The 22,877-nt window shown below is 41.1% G+C and overlaps 1 protein-coding gene across 2 annotated transcripts in view; it reads right to left on the reverse strand.

The window, feature by feature from the left end:
- The window catches only part of epha8 (eph receptor A8), a 568,862-nt gene that overhangs the window by 10,464 nt on the left and 535,521 nt on the right, over positions 1–22,877 (reverse strand). For both annotated transcript variants that reach the window (XM_078558294.1, XM_078558293.1), the window contains exon 16: positions 14,315–14,470. In XM_078558294.1, coding sequence (XP_078414420.1) covers positions 14,315–14,470 — 156 coding nt within the window. The remainder of the gene's footprint in view (positions 1–14,314; positions 14,471–22,877) is intronic.

Consider the following 22,877-nt stretch of genomic DNA (forward strand, 5'->3'; position numbering starts at 1 on the left):
GTAGTAAACATTTTCTAAACTGTTCAGTGTCAGAGTGATGCCTGGCTTATTACAGAAAGAATACTCATTTTAAACCATGCAGCAAAGGTTACCAGTTAGAGGAGGATGAGACTTAAGGAAGGATCCACAGATGCTGAGTCAATGAGGTCAGTGGGTAAACATCTCTGAGAGATGGATTTCAGTAACTGTAGCGTAGTGTGAGAGGAAGTTCACAGACTGGTGTTATCAACCAAACTGGATCACTGGTGCAGTAGAGGGGATACTAAACAAAAGCCATAGGTCCTCCCTACAGAAAGGGAGCGCAGAGGCGCTGTCCCTAGACACCCACTGATGATCAAAGTGGACAGGAAGCTGGAGGCAGGGCTCACAGTCACTTTGTTTGCAAAGATGCATTATGTGGGGAATTCAAGAGTTGGGAAAGGAGGGAAAATATCTTGAAATGAAAAGTGATTCTCAAAAACAACTACAAAAAACATTAATATTTAAAGGTGTGATCTTCAGAGCCCAAGATTTAAGGTAAGTACTCAAGGTTTCTGCCTTTCCAAAACAAGCTGAAATCTATTTTTAGTGTGCAAGTATCAAGCAATGCATGAATTGTAGAACAATACACTGATTCCTAACTAAATGAGGAGGCCTTGAGCTGAAACTCTGAAAAGGGGACAGAGAATAAATAGATCAGAGAGAACAACTTCAAATACTGTTTGGAAGGGCCTACCCAAGAAGATGATTGAGGCTGATAACACTAGTAATTTTAAGAGGGCATTGATAATTAAACCATGCAAGGATATCGATGGGAACTATCCTGGTCTGCATGTTCCACCATTTCTATAACCCAATGAAAGTTGCCATATTACAATGTGAAGCTTTCAGGGCCTTACAAACAGGTAATCTACCCCTCCCTCCCATCTCCCTCCTCTCCTTCACACTTCTGAATCTCCTCTCACCCTACCTCAGCTCACCCAGACTCTCTCCATCCTCCCTCTCCTCTCACCCTACCTCCACTGACCTTCTCCCTACCTCCCCTCATTCTCCTCCCCTCACTCTCACAATCTCAGTTGCAGGTGCTTCATTGGGTGTAGGATGCAGTGACCTCAACTTGGGGAGAAAAAGAGCATTAGAAGCATTGGAAGACATTTTAATGTCAAAGGTTGAGCCACAAGTAGTGTCATCAGGTAAACTCCCTTAAACCCAGAAGTAGGGGACATGTCAGAGGCAATGCATCCAATTTTCAGCTATTGACCAGACATTTGCCTGTGCACACTGAAGCTGTGTACATCACACCTGCATTTATCACCTTTCATTGTCAGATTCTCAGCCCCATCATAATCAAATCACTGAGGAGTCCGATTTTCAGGAAAAGATTCTCGGCCTTTAGCAGCAGCTAGAAGATTGCTCATACTTGCCCAGATTTTGGCTTGAAAACAACAGTGACGCTAATAATGTTCCCAAGTACTTCAAAGTGAATCAGACAGCAACCACCAAAGTGCATACATGCACAGTTAAATGTGAACATCTAGAAGTTGTGGCCCAGTTACCCAGTTACTCCATAGGCTGTGCTGTAACAGAACCTTGCTAAGCTGTGCCATTGAAATCAATTTAAGGGTGTGATGTTACTGTACTTAACCGACTAGTTACTTACTAAGGAGGAGACGAGGGTGTAGTGGTATTGTCACTGGACTAGCAATCCAGAGACCCAGGGTAATGCTCTGGGGATCCGGGTTTGAATCCCACCACGGCAGATGGTGGAATTTAAATTCAATAAAAAATCTGGAATTAAATGTCTAATGATGACATTATCTGGTTCTCTGTGGGTCTAGCCTATATGTGACTCCAGACCCACAGTAATGTGATTGACTTTTACATGCCCTCTGAACAAGAGCAATTGAGGATGGGCAATAAATGTTGGCCTAGCTAGTGATGCCCACATCCCATGAATGAAGTAAATAAATTACAATTAAACGGACAGAAAAATTTAAAACTGTGAATTCAAGGGCAACGTTTTCCCCCCATTGGCTATTTATAAAATTTTATTTTTCCTTCTTTACCTGATTTAAATCTAATTTATACTTCCTGGTTCAGACTTTTCAGGCTGAATTTTTACTGAGCTGGCCCACCAGGAGTAGGTTGCTGGTAGCTGAAAATGTGCAGGGACCTAGAGACATCAGGCTTCCCCCACCTGCAGTGGTATTTTAACTCTATCATCTGTGTCTGGAATTCAAGCCTGAATGAGGCTCGCAGTCTCATTATCATATTTAAAGTGCCAACCTGTCTCCTTGGAGTGGGCTTGCTGCCCACCCACCTTCCCATCTCAGGTACGCTGAACTGAGAATCTAAATGACACGGGGTGACGTCGGGATGCATGCCCAACGTATCCCCGCGTCATTTTACGCGTTGGCGAACGAGCCCCGCCCCCACCCACTGACCGGAAGATGCTAACCCAGGAGTAAGTGAGTTACAACAATGTGATAATTCATAATTACAGCCAAACAACTTGAAAATTTAACTTTACAAGTGTGGAATCTCATTCCTTCAGAATTAAGAAAATCTTGAAGATTTGAAAAAAATGAAAATTAATTTTGTGTTTATATTTTCTGTCTGACTCTTATACCTGTTTCTTAATCCTATGGTTATTTACAATTTTTTATTTTCCTTTCTTTACCTGATTTAAATCTAATTTATACTTCCTGGTTCAGGCTTTTCAGGCTGAATTTTTACCGACCTGGCCCACCAGGAGTAGTTTGTTGGTGGCTGAAAATGTGTGGGGACCTAAACATCAGGCTTCCCCCACCTGCAGTGGTACTTTAACTCTATCATCTGTGTCTAGAATTCAAGCCTGAATGAGGCTCGCAGTCTCATTATCATATTCAAAGTGCCAACCTGTCTCCTTGGAGTGGGCTTGCTGCCCACCCACCTTCCCATCTCAGGTAGGTGGGATGGAGGTGGGTCTGGGTTGGGAATCTGATTTTTAACACTTTAACCTCCCAACTCGCCCAATGTCGCCACTGATTTTGGCAAAAACTTGCATATTTCACTGAGGTTTCTTCCATCTGGTTGGTTGAAGAACCTCATGGTTGCTTGCCCTTCTCACATACACCACCAATCCCCCGTAGAGAGCACGTGCTGAATCAGGCACTCGATGATGGAATGTCCATGTGGACGATGAAAACTCCATGGCTAGCTGCCAGCCTACTGACTGCCATCCCTTCGCTATGACCACAAAATCCAACCCATTATATCAGGGGCTCACTGGAATTTTCCAGTTAAGCTTGGAAGGCGGGTTTTAAGCCTTGGGGAGAGTGAGTTAAAAAAAAAACCTGTTTTGTTTTTATAATGAAGCAATTCTTCCACCTGGGAGAATCTTCACATGCACACTAATATTTGAAAACATTTGATGTGTTTGTTCCTGTGAGGAGTGATTGCCGTCAGATGTCTGTTTCTTAATGAACTATAATCGGCAAAAAAAGAAATGAACGACTTTTGCCTCAAAATAGTTTTGGTTGAAGGATGGCATTGCTAAACAACCACAGGCTCACAGGCAAAAATATCTCAATCACTTCAACAATCTATACTGTTTACACAGACAAAGCACACTATTGATTGATGTCATCTGGACAGATGGGAGGAAAGTCTTTTTTTTCCTGTGAAGACGGATCAAAGTAAGATGGGTTTCAGCAATTTCAATCCTGTTCCCCAAGGATGCAGGCCCAAAACATCCAGCAAGCAGTAATTGAGCAATCTCATTCAGAGGCACCACAAGATTTGACGGTGTAGGGCATGGAAATGAACCGTGGCGGTGGCTGAGTCAAGGTTATGGTTGAGACAAGTACCTGGTGTTTAACCTGTCAATTGCCCTGCGTGGTCCTTTCACAGGGAATGAATCAATAAGGAAACGTGCATTCCCTCACCTTATAAAAACTAAAACCCCCAAAAAGGAGTTTTATTTTCAAAGTTCACTAATATAAAAAGAAACGCTTTCGTTTTTTTTTAAGAACAGCCTTTTATCTTTGTTTATTTTGCCAGTCTTGGTGTTTCGGTTGTTGTGTTTAGTGTGAGTCAGCAAAAGGGTTAAACTGGACGAGTGCTGTCTAAATTGTGTTTGAGAACACCAGCGGTGGCTGCAGGCAGTCTGCTAACTGAGTCCTGAGGCCCCAGTCTCCCTGCTGTGGTGGTGAGGCACAGTACAGCCTATTCCAGCTTCTGAAATCTGTACTCAGAACAAAGCAATTGTATTTTTTTTAAAAATGCAGTAAATATTTGATGAGGCAGCAAAGAACACAGATGAAGAAATCAAGTTATATCAGCAATGAAAGAAGAACTGCTCCATCAGATTCAGATCCCCGGCTACATCAGAGTTTGGGGACATTGCACATTAACCTTTCCAGTTGAACAGGTTGCAATGAAAGGTTCAGTACCAAAAGTCAGCAGCCAGCTCCTTGTTGATCTTCAAAGGTCTAATTCCATTTAAGGAAGGGTCCTTGCACTGAATAATAACCTTGTGAATTATGCTAGACCTGATGAGTGTTTCCAACATTTCAAGCAGTTTTCTTCATTGCCATTTTAACAGGATCATCATTTAATTTGTTCATTTGCTGTGCGCACATCACAGCAACACAGGGCTTAAAGCATATTTTTTAATATGGTGCTTGGAGGCCAGCCTATTTAAAACTTCTTGCTTATATAAATACATTAAAAGTGGTCCATTGGCTCAGTAGGTGTTGGCACTGCCCCATGTGGGAGTGAACCATACAGACTAGGGCAATTCCAGCTTGCTTTAATGTATCTCAATAGCTGCGGCACAGACACTGAGTGGTGCTTAGATAGAGAAAGAGAAATGTGCCCGGTTCCTTTATCTGACTGCTAACCAGTGACTCATAACAGAGAGTGCACGATCAGAATCAGTCAGTTGTCTCTTGCAGTCAAATGGCTTTTCAGCTGCCAGGGCTTATATATGATGAATAGATATCTGGAGCAGGTTAGTGCATGGCCTTTGATACGTGCTTGAAGGGGGGAATGGAGTAGGGGGGTGGTCGAGGGACTACTGTGTGGCTTAAGGTATTGAGGATGTTCTAAGTTCTATCTGATTTCAGAACACTGCAGGAAGAACGGTAGCAAAAGGATGAACTGCGCTCAGTTGTTTCTTCATAAAGGAAAACTGCCTCACCCTTTGCCACAGATTCCTTGCCAGATACAAGCCAACACCTCCTCAACATTCTCCCTCCATTTGCCCTACTCTATAAGAAATATACAAACAAATAATTTTTGTAATAATTTTCAATACTTCTCTCTGACATTTAATTAGGTTGGCTGTAAACTGCTGAAAGAATCATAGAACAGTTATAGCACCGAAAAAGGTAATTCAGTCTGTCATGTCTGTGCCAGCTCACCTAGTCCTATTCCCTGCCTTTACCCCATAGCTGTTGAAAGGTATCGTAAAATGAAAAGATTCATATAGATACATTAAAAATCGAATGTCTGTAGGCATTTCCTGTGCCCACATCTTCCATTATAAATCCCTTTTAGAATGATAATGGCAATTGCCAAGTAAACACGTCACACCAATGCTGGCAATGTAGTGCCTCATTTTTGTGTCACCCAGCCCCTGTGTCACAGTAAGACTCTCATGCTGCATGGAACTCTATTTCTCTGCTTCCTGAATTGCTGCAAGTGTTTAATGTATATTTACCTAAAAATAAGGGCGGAATATATAATCATAAAAATGGACACTGCACATGCTGGATCAATTATTCCCTATTCTCTAATCCCATCTCACTGAAGAGAGATAATTAAAACATTGATACTAAGAAGGAACTTTTAGGTTCACTTCACACTTTAGAAAACATTAACATTTAAATTGGTTGTCTGCGAATTGGAACAGAAATATTGGAAATAAGACATTTATTTGACTATTTAGTTGATGGCATGTTCGATAGTTTCTATTACTTGTAGATGTTTTAAATCAAAATTTAAGAACCTCATTATATTTTGAGCACTTGTAAACACATTATATTTTTATGAAAATAAAATTACATTATTAATTATGCTTTAATTATTGGCACTCATAACATGCCAACCAAAGAGGATTGAGTTTGGTTGCATAAATTGGTTGGCATGTGTGCAAACCTTAAACTGTTCGCAACAGCTCTGTATGAAGCTACTCCATTGTTTTGGATCAGTGCATTAACCAGCATGGAACCAATACTGCTGTTGTAATTCAGACATGGCTGCTCACTTAGCTCCAAAACAATCATACTTCATTTAGACTTTAAGTAAAGCCCAAGCTGCTTCAGCTCCTCAGCACAAAGCCTCAGACACGTGCAAGAGTGAAGATTCACCCAGCAATAACTGTTCACCCGATGGCAGTGAAAGAAGGGCTAATTCAAAGTCAGCTTCAAGCCATCAGTGAAATGAAGTTATCTTAGGTTGATGTTTTGGAATATGCCTTGGAAAACAACACTTCAGTTCATGCCAACTGGAGAATGCTGCACTTTCATACAATGTGGTGTAAACTCTCACTACATTATTGAAGAAGAACTGGAGTCATGCTGTGTTCTGTGCTTTATGCTTTTGATACTGAATTTATGATAAGATGAAAAATGTTCCTGCCAAATACTAAACACTTTCCCTTATTTTGCACCCTGCACTGTAAATGGTAACTATAACACAACTCTAATAATAGCTACTGAGCATGTGCGTAAGGAGCTATGTCATAAAGATGTCACTCAGAGAGATGATGAGAAGAATCTAAGAGAGGAGCAGAAGCTCTGTCTTGATGTTCTGTAATCCTGCATATAGTTAGTTATATAAATATAAGTACTTTTAAGGAAGGATCTTTGCCTCCAGCCAGATCTCTGTCTTCTGAGACAACTCAACAATAACAGATACACCAGCATGGAACTGGCTCCACCCTGCCCAATTACATGTCTTACTTCAAACTTAAAACAACACCACCAGAAGTCCATGTTAGATACGGCCCATAAGAGTGATCATTTTGCCTGCCTGCCCCTCTTTCATAACTATGTCTATAGCGTTGCCTGTGCATTGGTGGCCATGGAGAGGGAGTACGGTGGGTCTGCCAGTCTGCCTAAGACGTTTTGTGGATAGTTTTGTCAATACCTAAAATAATATTATGATTTCATTTGATAAGTTTTATTTTTCTTTGGTGTGATTTGACTGTCTGTTGTTTGTACTCCTTGAGAGATGGGGATGAACAGAAATACAGAATGTGTAGAAAAAAAGCATGCGATGGATGTTGCTCACAAAGCGACGCATGAGAGGCTTTTATGAAAAGTATGACACAATGTATTAAAGGGAATATAGCGCATGGACAGAGGGTTGGCCAAACGCAATGAGCTGAGCTAAATGGATGTCCCTTAAACCACTGGGTTTGGGATTAGGGTATGACTCAGGGATTTTTAATTTATGTAGACAATCTGCACGCAGGCACAAGGAATTATATTGAGTTTTCTGCTCATGCCAATTTAGGTAGAATAGTAACCTGTGAGGTCAGCTTCAGGGGGTATGTAAAATGAACGCATAAGTGAGAGCAGTCCTAGCTGGAAGACAGTGGAGAGGCTTTGGATGAGGATGGTATGGTCAAACATGTCAAAGGCTGCAGACAGTTCAATGCAGAGAAATATGAATTAGTGGGGAAAAGCACAGTGGGGGGATGTCTACCCTGAATAGTTCCATCATAACTCCAGCTCCAGCAGATCATATTGGTAACAAGCTAATTTTGCAGAGTTGTGTGGGTGGGTGAGGGAGTGTGGGAGTGGTCAGGCAGAATGGGCTACTGAATGCAGGTACACCCTGGACATTGGAGATGCATCCATAGTGGCATTAACACCAGCTTGCCCCAATTAACTGGCCTTACACCCTTCACCCCGGTGGAGTGGAAGAACAGGGGGTGTAAATACATACATTTTATAACCAAAAGCGACAACTTGTATTTGTACCTTTAACCTGGTAAGACATCCCAAAACACTTCACAGGAGCATTAGAAATCAAAATATTACATTGAGCCACATAAGGAGATTTTAGGGCAGGTGAGCAAAAGAGGAAAGTTTTAAAGAGTGTTTATAAGGAGGAAAGATTGGTCGAGAGGTGGAGAGGTTTAGGGAGGAATTGTAGAGTTTAGACCTTGGCAGCTGAAGGTACAACTATCGAGTGTGAAATTATTAGAATCAGGGATGGTTAAGAGACCGGAATTAGGTGAGCACAGATGTCTTGGAGCATTGTGGGGTTGGAGGAGATCACTGAGATAGGAAGGAGGGATGCCAGGAAAACAGGGATGAGAATTTTAAGATCGAGGCATTGCTTAGCTGGGAACCAGCGAGAATCAGTGAGCAGAGGGAAGCTGAGTAAGTGGGGCTTGGAGGAAATTGGAAGTGATTCTTTGACTAGGATTAGATTGAAAAAAATGGAACCAGGTAAGAGCTGGACACCAGCAGAGAGGCGTTGGAGGAGGATGGTGTGGTCAACCATGTCAAAGGCAGCACACAGGTCGAGAAGGACGAGGAGGGAAAGTTTATCTTTGTCACAAGCACATTGGGTGTCATTTGTGACTTTGCTAAGAGCTATTTCAGTACAGTGGCAGGGGCAGAAACCTGATTGGAGGAAATTAAACCCAGGGGTTCTGGGGGAAAAAAAACACGGATTTTGGAGGTGACAACGGGTGCAGGGACCAAGCAGACGGCAAACAAGCAATGTGTCTTTTCAGATGTGCACATGTGCAACCACGCAGCAATCTTAAAGGGACCACACAGCACAACAAGCTGACCATGGAAAGCAAAGAGAAATTAGAGTTAGGTGGCCAGGACTTTAGTAGGAATAGGGTCAAGGGAGCAGGAGCAGGAGCAGGATCTTATGGACAGGATGAGCTCAGACACAAGAAAAACTAGAGAAAGGTGAGAGTTTCCCAAATGCAGGGGGGGATCCTGAGAGGAAGTGTGGCCAGGTGGGCTATTGGAAGGGAGGAACAGATGCAGCTGATCGAATTATTTCACTCTTAGTGAAGTCCACGAGCTTCTTGCACTTATTGTTGGAGATGAGGGTGGAGACGATGGGGAGAGGGGTTTAAGAAGATGGTTTGCAATGGCTTGCATTGTGGAATGATCATGGAATAGTGAGCTTTTTTAGCAGACAAGGGCAGGACTCAATAGTGCTTTAACCGGATCTGACAGTGAGTGGCTAAACTAGTTGCTCAAGTCTGCATCCCATGGGCCTAAGGGAGTGGAGATGAGGGCCGTACCATGGCGAGCAGACACGGTGGGAAGGTGTAACAGTTTTATTAGGGACAAGGATGTCAAAGGCAAAGGGTGGATGTGGTTGAGCAGGTTAGTAGTTGCACAAATGTTGTGGGGAAAGGGAGGCTAAAGGCTAAACAATTGGGAATTTGCAAGTGCAGCTGTAAGTGATTTCAAGGTAGTTTTTAGAATGTGGGAACATGAGAAATAGGGACAGGAGTAGGCCATTTGGCCCCTTGAGCTTGCTCCACCATTCAATAAGATCATGGCTGATCTGCTTGTGTTTTGATTTCACATTCCCTTCTACCCCGATAACCTTTGATTCCCTGCCTAACAACAATCTATCTACCTCTGCCTGAAAGGTTTTCAATGACCCCACCTCCACCGCCTTCTGAGGCAGAGAGTTCCAAAGTCACACAACCCTCTGAGAGAAAAACATTTCTCCTCATCTCTGTCCTAAAAGGACGCCCCCTAATTTTAAAACAGTGCCCCCTAGTTCTGGACTTACCCACAAGAGGAAGCATCCTTTCCACGTCCACCTTGTCAATACTGTTCAGGATCTTATATACTTCAATCAATCACCCCTCACTCTTCTAAACTCCAGTGGAAACAAGCCCAGTCTGTCTAACCTTTCTTCATAAGACAATTCACCCATTCCAGGCATAAATCTAGTAAACCTCCTCCGAACCGCCTCCAATGCATTTACATCTTTTCTTAAATAAGGAGACTAAAACTGCACACAGTATTCGAGATGTGGTCTCACCAATGTCCTGTACAACTGAAGCATAACATCCTTACTTTTATGTTCAATTTCTCTTGTAATAAAGGATAGCATTTCATTAGCCTTCTTAATTACTTGCTGTGCCTGCACACTAACTTTTTGTGACTCACGTACCAGAACACCAAGATCCCTCTGCACCTCAAAATTCTGCAGTCATTCTCTGTTTAAGTAATACTCTGCTTTTTTATTCTTCCTGCCAGTGAAAATCTTCACATTTCCCACATTAAACTCCATTTGCCAGATCTTTGCCCACGCACTCGACCCACCTATATCCGTCTGCAATCTCCTTATGTCCTCTTCACAACATACTTTCCTACCTATCTTTGTGTCATCTGCAAATTTAGCTACCACGCCATCACTACCCTCATCAAAGTCATTGATATAAATTGTAAAAAGTTGAGGCCCCAGCACAGACCCCTGTGGGATTCCCTCCCTTCTTGGATAGAGGCATTATATTTGCTACTTTCCAGTCTGATGGAACCTTTCTAGAGCCTTGGGGTAAAATTTTCTCTTCAGCGTGCAAGTTCGGGCCCTGCATGCCGATGCATAAAATGATGCGCGATGACATCGGGTATACGTCCCTACGTCACTGCACGTCATTCCGATCTCTCATTCGGCAGGCGCGCACCAGAGTCAACTGCGCGTCTGCCATTCTGTCAAAGGCCTGTTAAGGCCATTAATAAAGCAATTAACCAAATTGACAGGGCTGCCCGTCCAGTCTTAAGGTTAGTGGGCAGGTGAAGAGCCCAAGTGGCCTTTGCGTTTTGCATGAAACCTCATCCATGGGCAGGATGAGGTTTCATGAAGGTTTTATGAAATGAATAAAAAATTTTTTGACACTTCATAAACATGTCCCAGCTCATGTGACATTGTCACATGAGGGGATACGTCTGAATAATTTTTATCTTTCCCTTTTTACAAACTTTCAATTTGAACTTTATCTCCCTGAGGCAGCTCTGTGCCTCAGGGAAGTTTTTGCACTCTTTCACGCGCATGAGCGGGTGGGCGTGGAGCCGATCGCCGCCCGCGGTCGGCTGTGCGCCGCCATTTTATGTGGGTAGCTCAGCGCTACCTGTGCGGGCGGGAGGAGGAGGGAGAGTTGGGATCTGCGCTCTTTCACACACTTTTCGACCGGCCTGCCCAACAGGCTGAAGATTCTGCCCTTGGGAATTTTGGAAAATTAACACCAGTGCATCTACTACCTCATTAGCCACCTCTTTTAAGACCCTAGAATGTAGACCATTGAGATGCAGTGACTTGTCAGTCCGCAACTCCATCAGTTTGCTTACGACTGCTTCCCTAGTGAATGCAATTTCAACAATTCCTCTCTCCCTTTCACCTCCTGATTTACAGCTATTGCTGGAATATTTTTTGTATCCTCTATACTGAACACAGAAGCAAAATAATTGTTCATTTCTCCTGCCATTTCCTTATTACCTACTATTAACTCCCCACTGTCACTCTCTAGAGGACCAACAGTACTTTACTTACTCTTTTCCTTTTTAAATACCTGTAAAATCTCTTGCTATGCATTTTTACATTTCTAGCTAGATTCCTCGCATACTCTAATTTACTTCTCCTGATTAACCTTTTAGTCGTTCTCTGCCATTCTTTATATTCTGACCAATCATCTGACCTGCTCCTCATCTTTGTGCAGTTATATGCTTTTGCCTTAAGTTTGATGCTTTCCTTAACTTCTTCAGTTAACCATGGATGGCGTGTCTTCCTTTTAGGATTTTTCTTTACAGTAGGAATATACCTATTCTGAATACTCTGAAATATCTCCTTAAATGTCTGCCACTGCTTCTCTATTGATTTATCTCCTAGCCTAGTATCCCAGTTCACTTCAGCTAGCTCAGCTTTCATGCCCACATAGTTGCCTTTGTTTAAGTTTAAAATATTAGTCTTAGATCCACTCTTCTCCCTTTCAAACTGAATATAAAATTCAATTATATTGTGGTCAATGCTACCTAGGGATGCCTCTACTCTGAGGTCATTGATTAATCCTGTCACATTACAAAATACCAATAACCTGCTCTCTGGTTGGTTCCAGAATGTGCTGCCCTAAAAAACTATCTCAAAAGCATTCTATGAACTCCTCGTCTAGGCTACTACTAGCAATCTGATTTTTCCTGTTCATGTGTAGATTAAAATCATCCGTGATTATGGCAGTCCCTATTGCACCATTGCCATCTTTGATCAACAGTGCTACCCTTCCACCTTTGCCTAGCTTCCTATTCTTCTTGAATGTCATGTCAGCCACGTTTCCATAATTGCTATCAGATCATATTTATTTACTTCAATACACACTATCAATTCATTTACTTTGTTATTAATGCTACGCGCATTTCCAGGGTCACAGGGAAATAGGTAGGATTGGGAATGGGAAATTAGTGCATGAGTGGGGACCAACACAAGGAAGTGATCAGAGATGGTTTTATCTATAATTGACTAGGAATTGAGATGTTAGTAGAAGAGCCCTGTTCAAGATGAATGGATATTGTATGCAGAACTGGGCGATAATGACTATTTTGCTAGCATAGTCCACAGGATCAGCACTGGGAGGAGTAGGCTGAACAGGGGATTGGAAAGATTAGTGCCCACCAGTGAGAATGCAAGTAGAAAAGGCCACATGAAGAACAAAAAGGATTATAGGTCTTTACTTTGCAGATTTGGATGTAAAAGTAAGGAAATGATGTTCTACAAGAGATTGGAGAGGCCACAGTTGAATAATTGTATTCAGTTCTGAGTACCTCATTACAGAAATTAGATATTAGAACCATGAAAGGGTACAATCAATCCAGCTCTGCCTTAAAAATGTTCAAAGACTCTGCTTCCATCACCTTTTGAGGAAGAGTTCCAAAGACTCACAACTCTCTGAGAAAAAAACATTTCTCCTCATCTCTGTCTTAAATGAGCGACACCTCATTTTTAAACAGTGAGCCCTAGTTCTGGATTATCCCACAAGAGGAAACATATTCTCCACATCCACCCTGTCAAGACCCCTCAGGGTCTTAAAGTTTCAATTAAGTCGCCTCTTACTCTTCTAAATTCCAGTGGATACAAGCGTAACCTGTCCAACCTTTCCTCATAGGACAATCCACCCATTCTTGGTATTAGTTTAGTAAGCCTACTCTGAACTACTTCTAATGCATTTACATCTTTCTTTAAATAAGACCAGTACTGTACACAATACTCCAGATGTGGTCTCACCAATGCCCTGTATAAATGAACCATAACCTCCCTACTTTTGTAATCAACTCCCCTCACGATAAACAATAACATTCTATTAGCTTTCCTAATTACATGCTGTACCTGCATACTAACCTTTTGTGATTCCTCCTGGAAATCTAAGTACAGTACATCCACCGGTTCTCCATTATCCACAGCCCATGTGACTCCTTCAAGAACTCCAATAAATTGGTTAAGCATGATTTCCCTTTTACAAACCATGTTGACTTTGCTTGATTGCCTTGAATTTTTCTCAGTGCCTTACTATAACATCTTTAATAATAGCTTCCAACATTTTCCCTATGATAGATGTTAGGTCTATAGTTTCCTGTTTTCTGTCTCCCTCCCTTTTTGAATAATGGAATTATATTGGCTATTTTCCAATCTAATGGAACCTTCCCCAAATCTAGGGAATTTTGGAAAATTAAAACCAGTACATCAACTATCTCACTAGCCACTTCTTCAAGACCTTAGGGTGAAGTCCAACTGGGCCTTGGGATTTGTCAGCGTGCAGCCCCAACAATTTGCTCAATACCATTTCTCTGATGATTGTAATTTTCCTGAGTTCCTCCCTCCCTTCCATTTCCTGGTTTACAACTATTTTTGGGATGTTACTTGTGTCCTCTACAGTGAAGACCGAAGCAAAATACCTGCTTAATTCATCCACCATTTCCGCACTTTCCATTATCAATTTCCCAGGCGCACTCTCTATAGGACCAATGCTCACTTTGCTAAATCTTTTCCTATTTAAATATCTATAGAAACTCTTACTATCTGTCTTTATGTTACTAGCTAGATTTCTCTCATACTCTTATTTGCAAACTCTAGTTTGATGCAAGCACATAAATGATGCATGAGCTGAAAGTTTAATGCAAACATTTTTTCAAATCGAGGAAATAGTTACAAGGAACTCAAAATCCAATGCGGGGGTGATTTATTGAGCTTGGGAGAAATGGAAGTTAAATAAAGTTTAATTACAATATATTTTACTGCAAGATGGGCATTTAAATCCATCATATTAATTCGCTGTATTAATCATCCACACTTTCTCAGTACTTACTCCATGTTCATTCTCATTACCAGACTCAGTGATAAATAACCTGCAGCTGCAAAGTTGTCTTTATAACGTCCCATTTTAATGATGTCCAGCCATTCATCCACAGAGGCAAAGGATGTGTAGTTGGGAATGTTTCTGTTTAGGAGTGGACTGTTCAGTCTGCAAAATAAAGAATGTGTGGTAACATGAACTGATACTGAGAGTCTCATCATTCATTAGACAGTGCTCTGTGATAAAGTTGTAATGTTGATGTATTCTCCTACAATGCAGCATCTGAGAAAATTTGGAGACACATCCATGCCTGTAGCCTTTAAGTCTTAATTATTAAGTTTTAATTCATGTATTAGTCACCCTAGAGCTTCCACATTCAGCTATCTAGAGAAGTGCATTTAATTTTTCAAATTTGTCGTTAATCCCATTTAAAAGACACCATGTAAATGAAACAGCCTGAATCAATCTGGAGAAATTACAAATTAAGTCATGAAACTCATTTTCTCCTTGGCGCAGTGTTGTAGAAGATGTAGAATGATGCCTGAGTGTTAATGGGATATCTGTGTCATAGGAGCTCAGCCTCTCAAGCCTGTTCCCTCTTTCAGTTAGATCATGCCAATCTGTACTCCAGCATTACCTACTTGCTTTTCCCATATCCAGGAGAATTTTCATTCCTGGAAAACATTCCTCTGAATAGTTCACTTTATAGTTCCTGATCTGGTTGATAGAACAATCTCTGTTGCTCCTGATATAACAGATTTCATTTGTAATTAGTACTGGTGGGATCTTTTAAAATAACTTGAATAAAATAGTTTCTCTCGCACAGAGGTATCACTCATCGCCGATTTTTTAGTGCACATCTCCATTTACAACCAGTGAGCAAGATTACTAACTCCTGGTTTGGCCAATGCCCCTTTACGTCATGCTGTATATGTTGCAGTGTGGCTCAATAATTTCAGCGTTAGTTTCTGCCATTATTTCAAGGAGTATTTGTTTTGTCATAATGATGTGAATTGTGCATGGGTGATAAATCTATAATTTTACCGGCTGACCAAACATTTGCTGAACTGTTTAAAAAGGAGTTTTTAAAGACAAGAAAAAGCACTGAATTAAGATGGTTGCCAAAAGTCACCTGACATCTGGTATTGCTGGTTGGCCAGCTTCTGGAAAGTTCCAATATGGAATTACAACTCAAACTTTGCAGTTTGAACTGAGGCGGAGCAAACTGCTTTAAAATGTAAGGCCACCTTCCAAGGTGAAGGTGAAAAAACAAACAAACCTTCAGGCCCATCAAAACTCATCACTGTCTAAGGAAGAGACATTAAAATGCAAAGTTCTGGATATTGAAACAATGGCTGCCACAAACAGACCTGCCCAAAACCCCCTTAGAAATACACAATGGGTGACATATAGCAGTCAGACTGCAGCTACTGCAGAGAGATTGCAAGTGACACAGAGAGTGTCAAGGAGGTTTTTAGCAGAGGAAACAGGCTGAAAAGCTGTGCTCTCTCCCTCTCTCTCTTTTGGAAACAGTGTGTGCCACCCAGTTTGAGAAGTCAGCTATCAGAAACCTACCAGCGACCGAGGTCTTATAATAACTGCAACATCTTGTAGACCTGACTGTGTTCAAGAAACCAGCTAATCCAAATTGCCCGCAATGTTTAACAATCTATGTCTGAAGGACAGGCAAAGGACACTTAACCATATTTTTTTATTGGATGTTAACTTCCCTATTTCTTACACCTGTGTATGTGATGTTGTGTTTTTATTATGTTTCCTCAGCTTTAGTGTTTAATATATTTGCTCTTTCTTTAACTCAAGAAAACCTTGCTTGATTGGCTCCTTATTTCTCACTGCATAAATAGTTAAATGTGTTCTGATTTGGAAAAAAAAAAATAAATCTTTGTTGTGACTAACCGAGGAGGCTGAATAGAGGGGAACCAGTTCAACTCTTCTCACTGGTCATAACAGTTTATTAAAGGGCTGTTGCTCTAACAAGCCAAAAAGCCTCAGATTTAGCTCCCACTTTGGCCAAAGTGAGTTGATCTCAGCTGAGGCAGCTGATCGGGTCCTTTAATTATATTGAAGAAGCGTTGAATCTGGCTGGGGCCAGACCTGGCAGGCGGCAGTGTGACGTCCTGGGGCTAGATTAATTCAAATCCAACAATCACGACCATCTTCCTTTTTTGCTCGTTGTCACTTTTTGTTTTGTTCAACATCATCCCGAGGCAGGTGATGTCAGTCCTGGAGAACAGAACTCTCTCAGCACTGGCACGCCAAGGGCTAGGAGGAAATTAAACCTGTTGAACATTACCTCCATTCCCAGATGATCAATCTCTAGTGCAAGGGAGAATTGAAACCATTCTCCCTTATGGATTTTCTGAATGAGAATTTTAAACTTGTGTCAATTAATTGTTAGTTTTGTGCAGTAAGATACTTTCTACTAGGATTGGGGTTGAAGTTGCCTACTCAGGTTTGCGCTAATGCAATGTATTTCATTCATTCTAACAGGATCGCTGGTGTCCTTATAAAGATGGGGATTATATTTAATTTAATTGATTCAATTTGTTCAACATGGTCTGAATTGAATTTGAATTATGAATGGAAGTGGGCTTTCAAAGACGTGGCTCAAGGCAAGGCTAGCCAGCATCAAGCATCAGTCAGTTGCTTTGTGATTTATTACCAAGCTTCCATCAGAGCAACAGTGGTTTTCTGAAAGTATTTTGAACATCTGTATTTTATGTCAACGGGGCTTGAGGTGAAAACAAATATGCTCAACATTGTCACTTAACTCACCACTATTTCTGATACTGCAAAGACAGGTTTGCATTTCATCAAAAAAGAGGCTTTGTGAGAAAGATGGGACAAAAGGATAATGTTTATGTATCGATGTTCACAATGAGACAAGATGACTAGGAATAGAGCTCACAGTTAGAGAATGTCTACAGGATTACTGTAAATGATGAAGGCAATTCCAGCAACAAAGTGTTTAATAACGGGTCCAGGAAGCCATGAGTTGAACCCAAATTTGACAAGTACTTGATCTCCAATGGCTTTCACTGGCAGAATATTGCCAGTTTCTTGTGACAGGGTTGACATCTGGCATTCTGTCTGGGATGAATGTCTACTTAGAAAAATTACAATCGACACAAATGCACCAATAGTTAACCAATTGGGTTAGAGTTACAGCTGTGGGTAGTAGCTATAAGAACAGTTCATGGTCAACAACAATCCTTCCTCCTAAAGGATGGAAGCAACATTGAGGTAATATCAGAAAAAAAGAAAAACTGCATTTTTTGGAAGAAATAGGCTTTCTTAATTAAATAAAGCAACTACTTTAACAGGGAGATGGTGGGGTAGTGGCAATGTCACTGGGCTAGTAATCCAGAGGCCCAGGCTAATGCTGTGGGGACATAGGTTCAAATCCCACCACAGTGGCTGGTGGAATTTAAATTCAATGAATAAATCTGGAACATATAAAAGCTGGTTTTAGTAATGGTGACACTTATGTGAACCAGATGAGCTTTTACAACAAGAAAGGATAGCTTCATGGTCAACATCACTGACATTAGCTTTATATTCCAGGCCGCCAGCTGCCATATTGGGATTTGAACCCATGACCCCCAAAGCATTAGCCTAGGCCTTGGGATTACTAGTCCAATGGCATTACCACCAACCCACCATCTCGCTAATTAGGCAGCCTCTGTCCTCATTGTGATCAATACCAAGTAATCCTGTCTTGCTTTGGTTGGTTAACTGTTCCTTTAAATCAGGTACTATATGAAATGCTTAGAAAAGCCAGTATCAAACTATTATGGTTACACATACTGTGGAATTGATAGTTGGAGGTACAGATTTCCTGCTGGTAGCTCGCCTTCTCCGCAATAAATTTAATGAACAGGAAAACCAGGTTGTTGGTGATGTATAAGCAGAAATTTTAGAGCATCGTCTGCCTGATAATGGGTTTGAGGATCAGTCTAATATTTTCAACCACCTTCAGACTTTTTGATTGGTTCCGTTTTTAATACAATAGCCTGTCATTTTTTGAATGTGGCTGACATTTTATAAGTTTTTAACAAGCTTTGGCATTGGACTGAGCTTGTATTGGAGAGGTACAGATAAACAGTAACTCGCTGAGTGTAACTGAATCTCATGAGCTGAGATCTTTATAGAAAGAAAGATTTTAGTTAATCCCCACAGCAAGCAAGGAGTTAAAAAAGAGGGGAACTGTGTATGTGATAGTTATTTACAGTGAAACAGGTGAGCATTTAATTTTCAATCTTTTATTGTTTTCCTTTACTGTACATGAATTTCAACAGTAAAAATATATAACATAGCAATCATATAATCTTACAGCCATTTGTGTCTGTGCTGGCTCTTTAAAAGAGCTACCTAATTAATCCTAAACCCCTGCTCCTTCCTTGTAACCCTGCTATGTTCTCCCCTTCAAGTATTTATCCGATTCCTTTTTAGAAAGCCACTATTGAATCTGTTTCCACGGCCCTTTCAGACAGTAAATTCCAGATCATAACAACTCACTCTGTGGAAAAAAAAATCCTCATCTCACTCCTGTTTCTTAATATAGTTTCAGGCAGGGGAAGACCTTTGGCCCATCAAACCCGCCTATCCACAATATCCCCATGGCACATTTATAATAAACCCGAATCCCATTTGTTGTCAAGGACCTGTTTAGGTCCTTCCTGAAACCCATTAACATTTCTTGTTCCAACATCCGTGCTGGTAATCTGACCCAGACACTCACCACCTCTTAGTAAATACATTTCTCCAGCATTTCTTATATTCTTTTGTTGTCCATGTTTATATCCATGTACGTGTATATATTTCTTTCATTTTTATTCAGTCACTTGTGTTATGGATCAAGATGGGAGGGGTGCGCAGTTAATTCTAGCCCCACTTCTCCACGGGTTGTAACAATGGTTTAAATGTTGAATTCACCTACAAAACTGACCAATTGTTACCCTTTGATACTATTATTCCCAGCATAAAAAAGACCCTAACCAAGGTAAACACAAAAAATTATTGACCTATTATAAAACAAACTACTTTTTGAAAAACAAGTTAATAAACTAGTTAACATACAAGTTATAGTTTAGAAGTATAATAATTTTCCCCTTTAAAAAAAAACAGATATTCAAACCCCCATACATTTACACACAAACACAAACTATGACAAAACAAACACAGTCCCCTGAAGAGGCTGGAGGATGGGAACGTTTCTTTTAAAAGGATAAATTTCGAAGCAATCTTGATGCTGTTGACCTGACAGCATTCGGGTCACAATTGATCTGGAAGTTCTTTCAGAGGGGTTTGTTGGTGAAACTGCCCTTGATGGCTCTTACTTATCACAACTTTGCAGACTTTCAAAATAAAACAGAATGAGTTATCCTGATGAGACATTTCTGAGGAAAGTTTAACTCACTCTAGGCTGCATGTAACACAAAGGTGGGGCAGAGAGAGAGGCAAAGAGAGAATCTTTTCTTGCAGCCTGCTTCTAAGGCACACTCTCACTCTGACTGAGATTTTAAAGACTAAGATGTTCACAGAATACTTCTCTTAGGCAAGGTGTTTATAATCAATTAGCAAGGGTCTTTAGCCTGGCAACAGCAGTTCTATGTTAACTTAGATACACAAAGTAACTCCTCTCTTCCCAGGTGTTCCCTGTTGGACATCTATTTTGACCTGTGGTTCCTTGAAGAATAGCATATTCACAGCCCTGAATTAATATTGCAAACTTTGAAAAATAACCGAGGAAGGAGAATGTCCAAAATTCAATGTCCTTCAAATTTTCCAAAAACGGGTTCCTCACACTTGGTAGTGCAGAACTTGAGTATTGCTGAGAAAAAAGGCACGCTGTCAAAGCTTTTCATCTTACACTCATCAGGACAGATTCGCAAGAATACCAAATCTAAAAGGAACAACAATTTATATTGTATGAGAAGAGAGTACTGACTGACTGGCAAGAGGACTTTGATTGGTAGAAGCGTTGCCATGGAGAATGCACCAGGGGACAATTAACTGCCAAGATTTCATTTAAATTCAAACCAAGGCCGTTGACTCTGATTGGTCAAAGCATTGCTATGAGGAATGATCCAGGGAATGGCTGTCCACCAAGCTTTTGTTTAGCTGAAGGAGATGCAATACATGGGCATGTTCTTTCTATTTGCAAAGGACAGGCCCTTGTATGTGAATAGCTTCTAGCATACATAAGTGAGCCACATTGCAAGCCCAACTGATAATCTCAAAATCGTTGTCAGTGTAACTCTTAGCACAATCAGGATTGTTTAGCAAGTGTTATCCAATTGCAAATTCACATCTAATGTTGGACACTAAGTTTTGAGTTTTGCAAGCATGAGTTCACAAAAATTGGAGTATGATATAATGCTCCCTCTGCTATCAAGACCTGGGGATGGTTCTTGTGAATACATAAGAATAAATTCTATTGTTAAACAATATTTGGCATGAACTAGGTTTCTGTATTTAAAAAATCTACTTCAATTCTTCATCATAAACCTCAACTCTCTCAACAGCTTCACCCTACCATATTGCATACCTGCTGCCCCTCTGACTCTTGATTAACATGCTCTGTTCCTACTGCTCACCAATGGAGGCAAATATTTCAGTCGCCATCTCTGGAATTCTCTTCCAACACCATTCTGACCTGCTTTCTTTTCTTGTCTTTATCTTCATTATTCTTTCTGTCTCCATTCCCCATCCTGCTTCTGTTTGTGCCTGGTGTCTACTGTTTCATTTACAAAGTACTCAGTGATGTAGACTGGTCTGAGAAGTGCCACATGAGGATATTGTTGCACATCAACCGACATGGCAATGGAGTCAATTGTGTGACTGGGACAAGTTGCGCTAGTGTTGAAGTTACCTACCTTCTATCATCATTGGGTACAGCCCTGTTACAGAGCAGATGGAATCCCATCAATAAAACAATGCAATATACTCTCTCCCTACCTATCTTATTGAGGGAAAAAAGTATTTTAGATGAATTGGAAGCCTTATCCTCACATAAGTGACTACAATGTTGTAACCTTGAATAGTTATTGGCAAGAGAGCAGGTTTTCTCTGTCCTCCCAGGTGAGGTAATGGCAATAACTCTGGCTTACATTGGATGCAAACTAGGTCTGGAAACATGCTGAGATAGCAAATGAGAAATGGAAAAATAAAATATTAACACATATTGGAACAAGCAGGACATGCACCACCAAATACATCCGTGTATAAAAATTGTCTGCATTCACTTTCTCACTCTGACAATGCTAAACAGCCCCCTTCTCTATTTAAGGCTGATGGAAAAAGAAGAATTCCACAGAAGAGGGAGGATCATTCAGGAGAAAAGCCACTTTAATGCTTTATGCTCAGTTACTGCTGGTTAATGTTTGATGTAAGTCAGTTTAGTGAGCTACAAGGGACATTAATGATATTACTGTCAGGGTGGTTACTTGTCAGAATCTTTTTGATTGTTTTTGCACAGAAAGGGTTTACTAGAAAAAGGTACATTTCAGGGTTGTATTTTAAAGCAATGTGTTTTTTAAAGAGACAAGAAGCTGTTTAGAATGCAAGAGAGCTAGGCCTTGAAGTAGTTTTTCTAAAGACTGTTAGCAATAAGCAATTCATTTCTGTCACTGATCAGTCAGCCTTCCACTAGTTCCGAGCACTTGGTGAGGTTTGTCTGATATTGTTCCTCCTCTCTACTAGTGAGTACAGAGAGATGGTAAAGGGAGAAATATTCATCCAATCAGTCAGCTTTAAAGAAAGCAGAAAGCTGCAAGGGTAGTTAGAACAAGCGAAGGTTGCAGCAAGGTTGGTATACAGGAGAGTAGTTGGAGGCTATTCTTCGAGTAAAACAAAGCATTAAAGTGTGCAATTCTAAAATATTCATTCTGTATTATTAAGTGAAGTTGTAGTGGTTAACATAAAATTAGCCGTGATCTGCAACAATGGCATCACAGGCTGAAGGGGATAAATGGTCTAATCTATGTTCCTAAGCAAGTCTGACCATAATCACAGAATCACAGAATCACACAGTGCAGAAGAGGCCCTTCAGCCCATCAAGTCTGCACCGACACGTGAGAAACACCTGACCTACCTACCTAATCCCATTTACCAGCATTTGGCCCATAGCCTTGAATGTTAGGATGTGCCAAGTGCTCATCCAGGTATTTTTTAAAGGGTGTGAGGCAACCTGCCTCCACCACCCTCCCAGGCAGCGCATTCCAGACCGTCACCACCCTCTGGGTAAAAAAGTATTTCCTCACATCCCCCTTAAACCTCCTGCCCCTCACCTTGAACTTGTGTCCCCTCGTGACTGACCCTTCAACTAAGGGGAACAGCTGCTCTCTATCCACCCTATCCATGCCCCTCATAATCCTGTACACCTCGATCAAGTCGCCCCTCAGTCTTCTCTGCTCCAATGAAAACAACGCAAGTCTATCCAATCTCTCTTCATAACCTAAATGTTTCATCCCAGGCAACATCCTGGTGAATCTCCTCTGCACCCCCTCCAATGCAATCACATCCTTCCTATTATGTGGTGACTAGAACTGCA

The sequence above is a fragment of the Cetorhinus maximus genome, chromosome 15 (genome assembly GCF_964194155.1).
Source record: "Cetorhinus maximus chromosome 15, sCetMax3.hap1.1, whole genome shotgun sequence".
NCBI classification, from domain to species: Eukaryota; Metazoa; Chordata; class Chondrichthyes; order Lamniformes; family Cetorhinidae; genus Cetorhinus; species Cetorhinus maximus.